Raw genomic sequence first — 16536 nt, 5'->3', positions numbered from 1 at the left:
GCCATTGTCTGTGTCAGCGGAAAGGCCCTGTGATGAAATTGAAACAATTTATTGGCTTGGGAGATCTAATCAAAACATGAACTAGACCAAGTGGGACTCGTTGGGCCTTGTTCCCCCAACGCAAAATTCCACCACTCACCCGTACCCCCAATGCAATATTCCTCCAGTCACCCATAGCCCCCAACTTAGCAGGAACAGCTCATACACACCTTCCCCCTCCTCTTCACCCTCCCTCTTCTCTCCCCTCTCCTCCTCACCTCTTCCACTCCCTCCCTCAGCTCTCCCCTATTGCACTCCCCCACTAAACACAATGTTTAAATAACATTTCTTCTCCTCCCCTCCCCGACTCCCTCCCTCTCGTTCCAACAATGTAACAAATCTCTCATTGCACTGGGTGGAACATCGTTGACGGGCAGCTTATGTAAATGAGATCCTATTGCGACATCATAGCTGCAAACTGCCAGAATCTACCACAAACTGTCACAGCGCTTGAAGTGATTGTTCTCAAAGTGGGGATTTCTAAAGTTATGTGTCAATAACTTGTGAAATATAACATCATTCTGAAGGGGGGGGAGGGGGGGTGTGGGGAAGGAGGGGTGGGGGGAGGGGAAAGGGGTGCGTGGGGAGGGGGGTGGTCGCAGCAAACGCAGCTCGCACTCTGCTCACCCCGCACCTTCAGCTTTCGCCCTCACCCGTCCCACTCCGGCTTCACTCAGAGGCTTCCAGTTCAACTCAGCACCTTCCGGCTCGTCGTGCTGGTCGCTGCGGACGCAGCCCGCACGCTGCTCACACGCTGCTCACTCTCCGCACGCTTCACGCTCACCGCACGCTGCTCAACACACTCCGCTCCTTCCGGTTTTTTTTCTCCTTGCCGCCATGATTGACAGCGGGTGCCTTTTTTAAGCCTTCATAACTTTTGTACTATTTCACCGATCGGAACAAAACTTATTTGACTTGCAGCACAGGTGAATGGCGAGTAAGGTGGCGAAAAATCGTAGCGCTATGGGGAATCTTTTGTACGCAAATTTTAAAACCACGCACACTGAAACAGCAATTTTTTTTCTGATATGGCACGGGTCAAGATAAGAACTGCAGATGCCGGTATATGCCGAAGATAGACCCACAGTGCTGAGGTAACTTAGCCGTTCAGGCAGCATCTCTGGAGAAAAAGGATGGGCGACATTTCGGTTCAGACCCGAAATTTCACTCATCCTTTTTCTCCAGAGATGCTGCCTGACCCAGTGAGTTACTCCAACACTAAGGGTGTGCCCTTGTCATATGTCCCAAAACAACAATGAACAATGCATGTGTAGGTAGGAACTGCAGCTGCTGGTTTACCATGGACACAAAATGCTGGAGTAACTCAGCGTCTCTGGAGAGAAATGAACAATGCATACATTTTTTGCATGGATGTGCTTAGTTATATGATGATTATCATACCTTAATAAATTTTTTCCCAGATTTGTGCATTCATAAAGTCAAAATTCTTGTTAGCTCCTGAGCAGGAAACCAAGTGTTTATTTGGCTTTTTAAAAAGAACCATAGATGAAGTGGTTCGAGTTGAGCTGTGTGGTGGCACAGCGGCAGAGTCACTGCCTCACAGTGCCAGAGGCCTGGGTTCGATCCTGACTACGGATGTTGACAGAGTTTGTACGTTCTCCCTGTGACGGCGTGTTTTTTTCCGGTTGTTCCGGTTACCTCCCTCACTCCAAAGATGTACTGATTTGTAGGTTAATTGGCTTTGGTAAAAATTGTAAATTGGTACCTTGTTTGTAGGATAGTCCTGGTGATATTGATGGTCAGCGCAGACTCTGGCTTCGCGTTGTATCTTTTAAGTCGAAAGGCTATCTTTATCTGCTGATTCTGTAGAAATATGCCAGCTAACTGAAGTGATGGATCTGCTTGTTCCCAGTTACTATCATTTGCTTTCTGGTGCTGAAGTCAGGCATGAGCTGAAGGTCAAACACTAGCTCAGATGACCTTCAGGTTCCTTACTTGACAGAGCACTGAGACACAGGGCAGTACCCAAACATACTGATCTGATTCATATTGTATCCAATCCCTCGGCTTTATGCCAAATGTGGTATATCTGACCCCGCAGTTCACTCTGCTAATTTTCAGGATTCAAAATGTATTCAGTGTGAAATTTAATTTAAAACATTTGCATGTCCCTGAATGTAGACACTGAAATACCGATCATAATTCTTTGAAAGTAGTTAACAGCTAATACCCAGTCACTGCTCATAAACGTGTAGAAAGGAACTGCAGATGCTGGCATATGCCAGAGATAGATGCAGATTGCTGGAGTAACTCTGCCGGTCGGAGTCTGAAGAAGAGTCCCCCAAATTGGAGAATTCACTGTTCATACCGTTTGTTGAAGAAGGAACTGCAGATGCAGGAAAATCGAAGGTAGACAAAAGTGCTGGAGAAACTCAGCAGGTACAGCAGTATCTATGGAGCGAAGGAAATAGGCAACGTTTCGGGCCGAAACTTTTCTTCAGACTGATGTGGGGGGAGGGGGGGGGGGGGGGGAAGAAAGGAAGAGGAGGAGCCTGAGGGTTGAGGGAGAGCTGAGAAGGGGAGGAGACAGCAAAGGCTACTGGAAATTGGAGAAGTCAGTGTTTATGCCGCTAGGGTGCAATCTGCCCAAGTGGAATATGAGGTGCTGCTCCTCCAATTTTCGGTGGTGCTCTCTCTGGCCATGGAGGAGGTCCAGGACAGGAAGGTCGGATTCGGAATTGGAGGGGAAGATGAGTGCTGTTGGATTTGGAATGGTTCATACCATTGGTTTGCAACCCAAACCAAATGAGGTTCTGTGTCTCCAATTTGTGCGTGGCTTTACTTGGTCTCCTGGGCCTCCTCCATTGCCAAATTTTTGGGACAGGAATGGGAAAGGGAGTTAAAGTGGTCAGCAACCGGGAAATCCAACCAGCCTTGGCGGAACAGCGCAAGTGTTCAGCGAAACTGTTTTCTCCAACTGAACTTGTATTCATAAATTTTCTTTTGCAGGTATTTTCACTTCTTCAACACTGGTTTGCAGAATCAGAGTGTGATGTATGTTCAGAAGTCACTAGATGATGACCCTCGGGTTTTCCTTGATCCCAATAAATTCTCAGAAGACGGAACTGTGGCTTTAAGAGGTTAGCATTAAAGGCTTTCTGAAATTTGCTAAATGTTTTCCTTCATATCTTTTTTTTTTAAATCATAAAACGAATATTTAATGTTTTGTTGAAATTAAGCTTTGTTTTCAAGCTATTTTATATTGAAATGTTTTGGTCTTTGTTTTTCATTTATAACATTTTTAAGATGAAAATCCAAACCATTGGATTTATTATCTGTGTAAGAAGAAACTGCAGTTGCTGGTTTATACCGAAGATAGACACAAAATGTTGGAGTAACTCAGCAGGTCAGACAGGTCAGACAGCATCTCTGGAGAAAAGGAATAGGTGACCTTTCCTTAGTCTGGAGCAAGGTTCTGACTCAAAAGGTCACCTATTCCTTTACCACAGATATCCATAGATGTTGAACCCTTTATTATTTTAGTGACCTCAGGTAGATTACCCCTTGGCCTTCTAAACTTGTAAGAATACAAAACAAATTTAATGTGTTTTCTAAACTTTTGAACTCCCTTGAGATAATAAAATGAATAGAATGTTGACATTTGAGTGTTTTTTGTACTGATGTGCAGAGATATGTGTGTTGACACCTAAATAGAAACATAGAAATTAGGTGCAGGAGTAGGCCATTCGACCCTTCGAGCCTGCACCGCCATTCAATGTGATCATGGCTGATCATCCAACTCAGTATCCCGTACCTGCCTTCTCTCCATACCCTCTGATCCCCTTAGCCACAAGGGCCACATCTAACTCCCTCTTAAATATAGCCAATGAACTGGCCTCGACTACCCTCTGTGGCAGGGAGTTCCAGAGATTCACCACTCTCTGTGTGAAAAAAGTTCTTCTCATCTCGGTTTTAAAGGATGTCCCCCTTATCCTTAAGCTGTGACCCCTTGTCCTGGACTTCCCCAACATCGGGAGCAATCTTCCTGCATCTAGCCTGTCCAACCCCTTAAGAATTTTGTAAGTTTCTATAAGATCCCCTCTCAATCTCCTAAATTCTAGAGAGTATAAACCAAGTCTATCCAGTCTTTCTTCATAAGACAGTCCTGACATCCCAGGAATCAGTCTGGTGAACCTTCTCTGCACTCCCTCTATGGCAATAATGTCCTTCCTCAGATTTGGAGACCAAAACTGTACGCAATACTCCAGGTGTGGTCTCACCAAGACCCTGTACAACTGCAGTAGAACCTCCCTGCTCCTGTACTCAAATCCTTTTGCTATGAAAGCTAACATACCATTCGCTTTCTTCACTGCCTGCTGCACCTGCATGCCCACTTTCAATGACTGGTGTACCATGACACCCAGGTCTCGCTGCATCTCCCCTTTTCCTAGTCGGCCACCATTTAGATAATAGTCTGCTTTCCTGTTTTTGCCACCAAAATACTTGGTGTTTTCACACAGTTGTTATAACCACTTAGATAGACACAAAATGCTGGAGTAACTTAACGGGTCAGGCAGCGTCTCTGGTGTTACCTACTAGAGGAGGGGCAGTGCTGGACCTCCTGTTAGGAAATGAGACGGGACAGGTGGCGGAGGTATGCGTTGGGGAGCACTTCGGGTCCAGTGATCACAATACCATTAGTTTCAATATAATTATGGAGAAGGTCAGAACTGGACCTAGGGTTGAGATTTTTGATTGGAGAAAGGCTAACTTTGATGAGATGCGAGATGATTTAAAAGGAGTGGACTGGGACATTTTGTTTTATGGGAAAGATGTAGAAGAGAAATGGTGGACATTTAAAGGGGAAATTTTAAGAGTACAGAATCTTTATATTCCTGTTCTGTTGAAAGGAAACAGTAAAAATTGGAAAGAGCCCTGGTTTTCAAGGGAAATTGGACATCTTGTTCGGAAAAAGAGGGAGATCTACAATAATTATAGGCAGCATGAAGTAAATGAGGTGCTTGTGGAGTATAAGGAATGTAAAAAGAATCTTAAGAAAGAAATTAGAAAAGCTAAAAGAAGATATGAGGTTGTTTTGGCAAGTAAGGTGAAAGTAAATCCAAAGGGTTTCTACAGCTATATTAATAGCAAAAGGATAACGAGGGATAAAATTGGTCCATTGGAGAAACGGAGTGGGCAGCTATCTGCAGAGCCAAAAGAGATGGGGGAGATATTGAACAATTTCTTTTCTTCGATATTCACCAAGGAGAAGGATATTGAATTATGTGAGGTAAGGGAAACGAGTAGAGTAGTTATGGATACTATGAGTTTCAAAGTAAAAGAAGTACTGACACTTTTGAAAAATATAAAAGTGGATAAGTCTCCAGGTCCTGACAGGATATTCCCTAGGACATTGAGGGAAGTTAGTGTAGAAATAGCCGGGGCTATGACAGAAATATTTCAAATGTCATTAGAAACGGGAATAGTCCCCGAGGATTGGCGTACTGTGCATGTTGTTCCATTGTTTAAAAAGGGTTCTAAGAGTAAACCTAGCAATTATAGACCTGTTAGTTTGACTTCAGTGGTGGGCAAATTAATGGAAAAGATACTTAGAGATAATATATATAAGCATCTGGATAAACAGGGTCTGATTAGGAACAGTCAACATGGATTTGTGCCAGGAAGGTCATGTTTGACTAATCTTCTTGAATTTTTTGAAGAGGTTACTAGTGAAATTGACGAGGGTAAAGCAGTGGATGTTGTCTATATGGACTTTAGTAAGGCCTTTGACAAGGTTCCTCATGGAAGGTTGGTTAAGAAGGTTAAACTGTTGGGTATAAATGCAGGAATAGCAAGATGGATTCAGCAGTGGCTGAATGGGAGAAGCCAGAGGGTAATGGTGGATGGCTGTTTGTCGGGTTGGAGGCAGGTGACTAGTGGGGTGCCTCAGGGATCTGTGTTGGGTCCTTTGTTGTTTGTCATGTACATCAATGATCTGGATGAAGGGGTGGTAAATTGGATTAGTAAGTATGCAGATGATACCAAGATAGGGGGTGTTGTGGATAATGAAGAGGATTTCCAAAGTCTACAGAGTGATTTAGGCCATTTGGAAAAATGGGCTGAAAGATGGCAGATGGAGTTTAATGCTGATAAATGTGAGGTGTTACACCTTGGCAGGACAAATCAAAATAGGACGTACATGATAAATGGTAGGGAATTGAAGAATACAGTTGAACAGGTAGGGTGGTAAAGAAAGCTTTTGGTATGCTAGCCTTTATAAATCAGAGCATTGAGTATAGAAGCTGGGATGTAATGTTAAAATTGTACAAGGCATTGGTGAGACCAAATCTGGAGTATGGTGTACAATTTTGGTCGCCCAATTATAGGAAGGATGTCAACAAAATAGAGAGAGTACAGAGGAGATTTACTAGAATGTTGCCTGGGTTTCAACAACTAAGTTACAGAGATAGGTTGAATAAGTTAGGTCTTTATTCTCTGGAGCGCAGAAGGTTAAGGGGGGACTTGATAGAGGTCTTTAAAATGATGAGAGGGATAGACAGAGTTGATGTGATCAAGCTTTTCCCTTTGAGAATAGGGAAGATTCAAACAAGAGGACATGACTTCAGAATTAAGGGACAGAAGTTTAGGGGTAACATGAGGGGGAACTTCTTTACTCAGAGAGTGGTAGCGGTGTGGAATGAGCTTCCAGTGGAAGTGGTGGCGGCAGGTTCGCTGGTATCATTTAAAAATAAATTGGATAGGCATATGGATGAGAAGGGAATGGAGGGTTATGGTATTGAATTTTTTTGAATTGAATTGAATTGAATTCCTTTTATTTGTCATCCAGACCGAAGTCTGAACGAAATTTAAGCAGTCATACATATAATACAATACAATAAAAAACAACAATAAACACATATTAACATCCACCACAGTGAATCCACCCAACATCTCCTCACTGTGATGGAGGCAAAAGCCTTAGGGCTGCAGTCTCTTCCCTCCTCTTCTCCTTCTGCGCTGAGGCGATACCCCCCGGGCGATGTTAAAACCTGTCCTCGCGGCTCAAACACCGCGGCCCGGGGTAGTCGAAGCTGCCGCTCACCAGACCTGCTGACGCAGCCGCTGGCCCGCGGCCGAACCCCCGGTCTCAGGCCACCGCCACCAGAACTGCCGTCCCAGCCCCCGGAGCATCGTTCCAGCCCCGAGCCGGATCGCCCTCACGTGAGTACTGCCACCGTCTCAGCCTCGCGCCAGGCCGCCGCTCCTCCCTCGGGCCAGGCCGCCCCGACCGGGCACCGCTTCTCCCTCAGGCTGGGCCGCCCCGACCGGGCGCCGCTCCTCCCTCAGGCTGGGCCGCCCCGACCGGGCACCGCTTCTCCCTCAGGCTGGGCCGCCCCGACCGGGCACCGCTTCTCCCTCAGGCTGGGCCGCCCCGACCGGGCGCCGCTCCTCCCTCAGGCTGGGCCGCCCCGACCGGGCGCCGCTCCTCCCTCAGGCTGGGAACGCCGTACCTCCCCGAGCTCGGCTACTCCGACGGGAGCACCGTTCCTTCCTCGGGCCGGCCGTCACAGCCCCTCACGAAAGCCCTGTTCCAGCCCCGAGCCGGGCCGTCCTCACGGGAGCGAGCTCAGTGCGAGTCCTGGCGGGCTCTGCCTCCTGAGCCTCGAGGTCGCCAGCTCCGCCATTAGGCCTCAGCGCAGACGGAGGCAGAGAAGGGGAATACGACAAAAAAGTCGCATTCCCCCGCAGGGAGAGACAGCAAGCCCCGTTTCAACCCCCCCCCCCCCCCCCAAAACACAAACTAAAAACCAAAACTAGACTAACCAAAACGAAAATAAACAACCAAAAAACACAAAACTAACAGGACTGCCGGAGAGCCGCTGCAGCCAGAGCCGCGCCGCCGTGAGTGCAGGCAGGTGGGACTAAGGGAAAAAAGTTGTTCGGCACGGACTTGTAGGGCCGAGATGGCCTGTTTCCGTGCTGTAATTGTTATATGGTTATACAGGTGCACAACCTTTTATCCGAAAGCCTTGGGACCAGACACATTTCGGATATCGGACATTTTCGGGTTTCGGAATGGAAGATTTTTAGCGTAGATTAGGTAGGTAGCGCTGGCGGCTTGGAAAGTCTGGAGCGGCTGCCTCCTCCCCGGAGACCGGGGAATCATTGTAAATCATTGCTTAAATGTTAGTCAGTAAGTTTGGAGGGATTTTATGTGGTGGGGGTGAAGGGGGGAACTTTAATTCTTAGTCCCCTACCTGGTCAGAGAGGCGGGGAGCGGGCAATGCCTTTCCGGGTCGCCGTGCAGTACTGTGCCGCGGCTCCCACATCACAGAGCTGGGGCTGTGGCCGGCTGCGCTGGATTTGGATTTGTAGCGCCGCGCAGCCAGGGGTAGAGTTCGCCGTGGTCGGAGCTACAACCGGCGCCGCCCGTGGCTGGACCACCGCAGCCCGGACCGCTGTGGGCCGCGGCTCCCAACATCGTGGAGCTGGGGCTGCGGTGGTCCGGCCACGGGCGGCGCCGGTTGTAGCTCCGACCACGGCGAACTCTACCCCTGGCTGCGCGGCGCTACAAATCCAAATCCAGCGCAGCCGGCCACAGCCCCAGCTCCACGATGTTGGGAGCCGCGGCACAGGGGTCCGGAGCTTACTGCACGGCGACCCGGTAAGGCATTGCCCGCTCCCCGCTTCTCCGACCAGGTAGGGGACTAAGAATTAAAGTTCCCCCCAAAAGCCCACCAAACTAACTGACTAACATTTAAGCAATGATTTACCACGATTCCTACCCTCCCGCGCAATATACACTCACCCAATATACTCTCACCTTTTCTTTTATGAATGGGGATTTAGTTCCCCTTTGTTGGAGGACCGACCGGAGGTTCCGCTGTCACCTCTGCGGGCCGCCCTCGGTGAACGTTTTCAAGGACCTTTCTTCAAGGACCGAAAAAATGTCCGCTATTCGGAGGTTTTCGTTATTTGGATCTTCGGATAAAAGGTTGTGCACCTGTATGGTGAAAAAGGACGGGTGACGTTTCGGATCGGAACCTCTTGTTCCTTCTTACAGTTCTTAATGTACTGTACAGTGTCTTAATGTTTAGTTTAGTTCAGAGATACAGCGAGGAAACAGGCCCTTTGGCCCACCATGTCCGTACCGACCAGTGATCCCCACACACTAACATTATCCTACACACGCGAGGGACAATTTACGTTTATACTGAACCAATTAACCTACAAACCTGTGTGTATTTGGAGTGTGGGAGGAAACCTACGGGGAGAACGTACAAACTACGTACAGACAGCACCCGTGGTCAGGATCGAATCTGGGTCCCTGGCGCCGTAAGGCAGTAACTCTACTGCTGCACCGCCAGATGTAATTCACAGTACAATTCCTAATGCTCTACCTCACTTTAATGCATTTTCAAATGAATTTCTAACTTATTCCTTCATCAGAGTTCTTAATATACATGGTGCGAAGCAGATGCCAAATGTGACGATGAGAGTTCAGAAGTGCAGCAAGCAGCTGTATGCTGTCTTACGAATTAACCTCGATGGTATTTGACTGCACTCTACCTTAAATTCTGCTGCTCTTCATCATGTCAAGTGATTGCCAAATCGGAACTAATTGATGCAGCATTGGCAAGGTTTCATTTTTGATAACTGTCTAGGCAGAGTTGCCAAAAATGTGGTTGGATTATTCAGCATATGATCAACCTGTGTCAATAAATCCTGGACCATGGTAACATATATGCTTAACCATGCATACTGCAGATTGATGCAAATCAGAACTAATTGATGCAGCATTGGCAAGTTTTCATTTTTGATAACTGTCTAAGCAGAGTTGCTTCAGCTCTTTAATTCAGTCTCTGAAGAATGAAAATATTCATCTTAATGGTTTATATTATTAGGCGCAGTTATAAAATTACATGTTTCCAATGAAATGAAACTGCTTTTTTTAAAGGTCATTAAAAATACTTAACTCGAGATTTCCTTGTAAATCTTTGGACAATTTACTTTTAGCATTCTGTAATTTAATTGTCAAATTTTGTGTAGATAGGATAAAAATACTTACCTCCAGATTTCCTCGTAAATCTTTGGTAGATTTGTCATTTGCCTTATGTAATTTCATCAAGTTTTGTCTACTGGAGGTAAAATTAAAGGGTCGCTAATTTCATCTGTTTTCTTGTGGTGGGTTCATTTATAATTGTACACTGCCCAGTGAGTTCAAATCAACTTGAAATTAAAGTCTATATTGAGTTCTTCTGTGCAGCCTATTCTGACCACTGCTGTCTAGACTGTTGGTGGGAATGAGCTGCCAGAGGAGGTAGTTGAGGCAGGTACCATAACCACATTTAAATATCGTTTGGACAGGTGCATGGATAGGAAAGGTTGAGAGGGATATGGGCCAAACGCGGGCAGGTGGGACTAGTGTAGATGGGGCATCTTGGTCAGCATTGCTGTACGACTCTGAACATCAAACTAATAGGCTAGGTTGAGCACTGTGAGATGTAGTTAAAGAACAAAGAAAGGGAGTTTCGAGTTTTTAAGTTTTGTTGGAAGAGGAATTAATGTTCATATATATGTGATAGGAGCAGAATTAGGTCATTCGGCTCATCAAGTCTACTCCACCATTCAATCATGTTTGATCTATCTTTCCCTCCTAACCCCATTCCCCTCCGCATAACACCTGACACCCGTACTAATTATGGTGTATCCTAAGGATCTTTGTTCTGTCGTCACTGGTTATTAATTTTACGTATGTAGGATTGATCTGAGGTTTTTTTTTTAATTTTGACTTTCTTGCAAAAGGAAAACATTGGAATGATGCAAATGTAATTTTGCTCATTATTTTTAAATCTTCTGAAGACCAACTTAAAAATTGAGATTTTTGTTGTAAGGTAGATAAATGAGTTTATTCGGTTGGGTATAACAAGAATCAGCTTTGATTCTCTGTCTATTCATGAATCTGTCCGAATGTTTCTTAAACATTGTGGTAGAACCTTTCTCAACTACCTCTTCTGGCAGCTCGTTCCATACACCTACCACCTTTGTGTCAAAAAAAAAGGTGCCTCTCAGCTTCCTATTAGATATTTCCCCCTCATTTTAAACCTATGTCCTCTGGTTCTCAGTTCCCCTGCTCTGGGCAAAAGACTCTGCATTTACCCAATCTATTCGTCTCATGATTCTTTACACCTCTAAGATTCCCCCTCATCCTCCTGCGGTCCTAGGAATAAAATCCTAGCCTGCGCAACCTCTCCCTATAGTTCAGGAACTCGAGCCCTGGCAATATCCACATAAATCTCTCTTTACCCTTTCCAGCTTGACAAAATCCTCCCCATAATATGGTGACCAAAACTGAACACAATACTCTAAATGTGGTCTCACCAATGTATTTTTCGGACTGTAACATGACCTCCCAGCTTCTATACTGACCGATGAAGGCCAATCTGCCGAAAGCCTTTAGACCACTCTGATCTACCTGTGATGTCACTTCATAGGAGAAAGTATATTTGCAAATTTGAAACTGTACAGGTGAAATGAAATCTGTCCAAAGATAAACTGACTTGCTTGCTCTCCTCTGAGAGCATTTGTTGTGCACAATTGCTGAACATGTACTGACTGTTTCAGTAATTTGTTTCAATTTAACACACTTCTGATTGCAGGATATGCATTCTCCGAAGATGGCGAATACTTTGCATACGGGCTGAGTACAAGTGGGTCAGATTGGGTAACGATCAAGTTCTTAAAAGTCGATGGTGCTACAGAACTCCCAGACACCTTGGAGAGAGTGAAGTTCAGCTGTATGGCCTGGACCCATGATGCTAAAGGAATGTTTTATAACTGTTACTTAAAACAAGATGGAAAGATTGATGGTAAGATGAGATCTATTAAAACCAATATTAAAAAACAGAAAACGTCATCGTTTTTTTTAGACAAATACAAATTAAATCTGACAACATATTTTCAAATGGTATCAAATTGAATGAAAAGGAAATAGTGGCAATATGGTAACATTTGGTTAATGTATTGAGCGGTCATTTTCAATATCTATTTCAACTCGGCTTAATGATCAAGAAACAAATCAGCTTAATATGTGCAACTCCTTTAAGTCAAAGTTTCCAGATGTGACAAAGATAAAATAATGATAAGCTTAGATGTTATTTTGACAGCTTTGTGTGGAAACTATTTGAAGGTGGAGAAAATAAAAGCCCCGTGTATATGACAATAAACTAATCTTAACTAATATTCTCTACCATCTCTGTTTAAAAACATAAAATGAATTTGTACGATTCATCAGTTCATTAGTGAAAGGAATCGAATTGGGTCATTTGGTCCATGAAGTCTACTTCGCATTTTAATCATGGCTGATCTATCTTCCCCTCTAAACCCCATTCTCCTGCCTTCTCCCCGCAACCCGTGACACCCATACTAATCAGAAATCGGTGAGACCAAGCGTAGGCTTGGCGATCGTTTCGCCGAACACCTCAGCTCGGTCCGCATTAACCAACCTGATCTCCCTGTGGCTCAGCACTTCAACTCCCCCTCTCATTCCAAATCCGATCTTTCTGTCCTGGGCCTCCTCCACGGCCAGAGTGAGCACCACCGGAAATTGGAGGAGCGGCACCTCATATTCCGCTTGGGCAGTTTGCACCCTAGCGGCATAAACATTGACTTCTCCAATTTCCGGTGGCCCTTGCTGTCTCCTCCCCTTCCCAGCTCTCCCTCAGCCCTCGGGCTCCTCCTCTTCCTTTCTCCCCCCCCCCCCCCCACCCCCCCCCCCCCACCTTACATCAGTCTGAAGAAGCTTATTTCCTTCGCTCCATAGATGCTGCTGCACCCACTGAGTTTCTCCAGCACTTTTGTCTACCTAATCAGAGATCTGTCTATCTCTGCCTTAAAAATACCCATTGACCTGGCCTTCTCTGGCAGTGAACTCCACAGATTCACAATCTTCTGACTAAAGAATTTCCTCCTCATCTCCTTCCTAAAGGAACGTACTGCTCTGTTCTATTCTCGGCAAATAATTGTATTGCATGCATGAAAACTTTGGATTACAAGGTAAGAAAATGGCAACTTCATCTCTTCCCGTTCTTCTTATCAGGTACCGAAACCTCTATGAACCTTCACCAGAAATTGTATTACCACAAGCTAGGATTTCCACAATCTGAAGATATATTATGTGCTGAATTTCCAGACTATCCAAAATGGATGGGTGGAACTGAGGTATTGTTAAACAATGATATCTCCTAAAATGTTACTGTGATTTGCTATACTTTGTTCATTTTGTAAGGTTCATTGTAAAGGTTCATTGCAAACCTTTTGACAGTTTTGTCTTTTGACTTTATAAGAGTAAAGAATATCTGAAGTGCAGTATCAGTGCATGGCCCTAGTCCTTCTGAATTACACAACACTACCTGAAGCTTTTTGCTGCGACCTGATTAGGTGCTGTAGTTCCAAATAAAAGCCATTGCATTCATGCCTGGAAGCAGAATTTTTAAAATAAATGTAATGTAAATATACAAAACAGTATTATGGCTATAAAGGTCACCCTAAAATGGTTGTTAGACAGAACATAGAACAGTATGGCACAGGAACAGGCCCTTCAGCCCACAATATCTGTACTGAGCATGCTGCCAAGACCACATTTTATCTGTCTGCATATTTTCCATATCCATGCCCTGCAAATCCAATTGCCTATCTAAAAGTCTCTTCTCACAATAATATTTTGGTCATATACAGTGCCCTCCATAATGTTTGGGACAAAGACCCGTCATGTATTTATTTGCCTCTGAACTCCACAGTTTGAGATTTGTAATAGAAAAAAATCACATGTTGTTAAAGTGCACATTGTCAGATTTTATTAAAGGGTATTTTTATACATTTTTGGTTTCACCGTGTGGAAATTACATCTTCTTCTTTCGTGTTGCTTGCACAGCCTAAAGATGTTGGACAACTTGTTCTATTTGATCTTCTGCCTGTGCACATCCAGTTAATTGCAATAGTCGAAACAGTGCAGACCACGTGAAGATTACAATCTCCCACCCCGAAATTACAGCTGTGTTTATACATAGTCTCCCCCCCCCCCCCCCATTTCAGGGCATCATAATGTTTGGGACACATGGCACATCATTAAGAGGAAAGAGAGCATTGGTGAGCTTTCTTATCACAAAGGGACTGAGGAAGACCTCCACGGCTGATGACAGAAGAATTCTCTCTATAATAAAGAAACCCCCCCAAATACCTGTCCAACAGATCCGAAACACTCCTCAGGTGTCGATTTGTCAATGACCACTGTCCGCAGAAGACTTCATGAACAGAAATACAGAAGCTACACTGCAAGATGCAAACCACTGGTTAGCCGCAAAAATAGGATGGCTGGATTACAGTTTGCCAAGAAGTACTTCAAAGACCAACTACAGTTCTGGAAAAAGGTCTTGTGGACAGATGAGACGAAGATTAACTTATATCAGAGTGATGGACAGAGCGAAGTATGGAGGAGAGAAGGAACTGCCCAAGATCCAAAGCATACCATCTCATCTGTGAAACACTGTGGTGGGGGTGTTATGGCCTGGGCATGTATGGCTGCCGAAGGTACTGGCTCACTTATCTTCAATGATGATACAACTGCTGATGGTAGTAGCATAATGAATTCTGAAGTGTTTAATAATAATAATAATAATAAATTTTATTTATTGGGCGGCTTTCAGACATCTCAAGGACACCTTACATAGATTAACAGGAATATAAACATATAATCAGAATAAAATAAATAATAATAAAGACAACACAGAAACACAAATTAAAAACAGAATTCAGTCCAAAAACAAAAAATCAAAAAAACAATGTGAAGAGAGAGCAGCGGCAGCTAAAGCGTGCCAGCGTCCACTCTCCCTTCATGGCAGCCATCTTGGACAAAGACTAACAGGATTACCATACAGACAAAAAATCATCCCCCCAACAATGGATACCACTGTGGGGGAAGGCACAATGTCCAGACACATTGTACCTGCTCAAGTTCAAACAAATGCCTCAAAACTCATTGGCTGGCAGTTCATTCTACAGCAATGATCCCAAACATACTGCTTAAGCAACAAAGGAGTTTTTCAAAGCTTCAATGGTCAATTCTTGAGTGGCCAAGTCAAGCACCCGATCGGAACCCAATTGAGCATGCCTTTTATATACTGAAGAGAAAACTGAAGGGGACTAGCCCCCAAAACAAGCATAAGCTGAAGATGGCTGCAATACAGGCCTGGCAGAGCATCACCAGAGAGGACACCCAGAAACTGGTGAAGTCCATGAATCGCAGACGTCAAGCAGTCATTGCATGCAAAGGATATGCAACAAAATACTAAACATGAGTACTTTGATTTAACATTGCTGTGTCCCAAACATTATGGTGCGCTGAAATGGGAGGACTGTATAATGAATTCACCTAATTGCAACAGATCCTAATGTGACCTCCTCATAAGTTATTCTTTGTCTCTTATACAGATATCAGATGATGGGCAATATGTTCTCTTGTCTATTCGACAAGGCTGTGACCCAGTCAATCGACTTTGGTACTGTGATCTGAAAAAGTTACCTGATGGTATCGAAGGTAAATAACTCAAAATGTTTTAGTTTGCAACATGCAGGTCCCTCAGGAATTCTGTAACGGGCCTGTCCCACTTACGCCACCTTTACAGGCGACTGCCGACACCCGTGATAGGTTGCCGAAATTTTCAACATGTTGAAAATTCAGCGGCGACCAGAAAGACGCTACGACTCTTTGGAGATCTCTCACGACCATAGGAGACCTCTCACGACCATACAGGCGACCCCTGGCGACATGTCGCGGGTGACCTCTCACGACCTTAGGAGACCTCTCATGACCTCTCACGACCATAGGAGACCTATCACGGGTGCCGGCAGTCGCCTGTAACGGTTGCGTAAGTGGGACAGGCCCTTAATTCTCCTCTCAAATGTAACATGTCCTATATTTTCATCATAAATGCAGCTATCGTAACATGTCTGTCAAAACAAATAATCTCTTTATAAGAAGAGATTATAGTTGCTGGAAGTCTGAACTACAGATGGAAACACAGGCAATACTCAAATCAGACAGCGTCTGTGGAAAGAGAAACAAGTAAAATTTCAGTATTTAATGCTGCCTATCGCAGTTTTCATCGTCATCAAGATTTATACAGACCTCCACGTTAGCAGGGAGAGGGCTGGGTTGTGTTTCTAGAAAATGGGCTATGTCATCTGTGTTTGTGTCAGGAGACACGATTTGAGAAAAATAAAGTTGGTGTTGATTTTTATTTACATTTTTTCACACATTGTGAGAGCGCAAATTTTATTCCAAGGTGATATTTTAGGGTAATGATTTATGAATTCAGTAATATTGAATATTCATAACTCGGAAACTAGTTTCAGGCTAGTTTAGTTTATTGTTGGAATGTGTAACGAGGTACAGTGAAAAGGTCACAAGGAATAGTAGAATTAGGCCATTTGGCCCATCAAGTCTGCTCCGCCATTCAATAGTGGCTGATCTATCAC

The 16536-nt window shown here is 44.6% G+C and overlaps 1 protein-coding gene across 1 annotated transcript in view; it reads left to right on the top strand.

Annotated features, from left to right (window-relative positions):
- Positions 1-16536, top strand: part of LOC116973657 (prolyl endopeptidase) — a 103336-nt gene that overhangs the window by 22384 nt on the left and 64416 nt on the right. Inside the window, exons 4-7 of the mRNA XM_033021924.1 lie at positions 3010-3140; positions 11661-11870; positions 13100-13221; positions 15490-15595. Coding sequence (XP_032877815.1) covers positions 3010-3140; positions 11661-11870; positions 13100-13221; positions 15490-15595 — 569 coding nt within the window. The remainder of the gene's footprint in view (positions 1-3009; positions 3141-11660; positions 11871-13099; positions 13222-15489; positions 15596-16536) is intronic.

The sequence above is a fragment of the Amblyraja radiata genome, chromosome 5, assembly GCF_010909765.2.
Source record: "Amblyraja radiata isolate CabotCenter1 chromosome 5, sAmbRad1.1.pri, whole genome shotgun sequence".
NCBI lineage: Eukaryota > Metazoa > Chordata > Chondrichthyes > Rajiformes > Rajidae > Amblyraja > Amblyraja radiata.
Note: the sequence above shows the minus strand (reverse complement) of the source record. Positions and strands in the feature narration are given on the sequence as shown.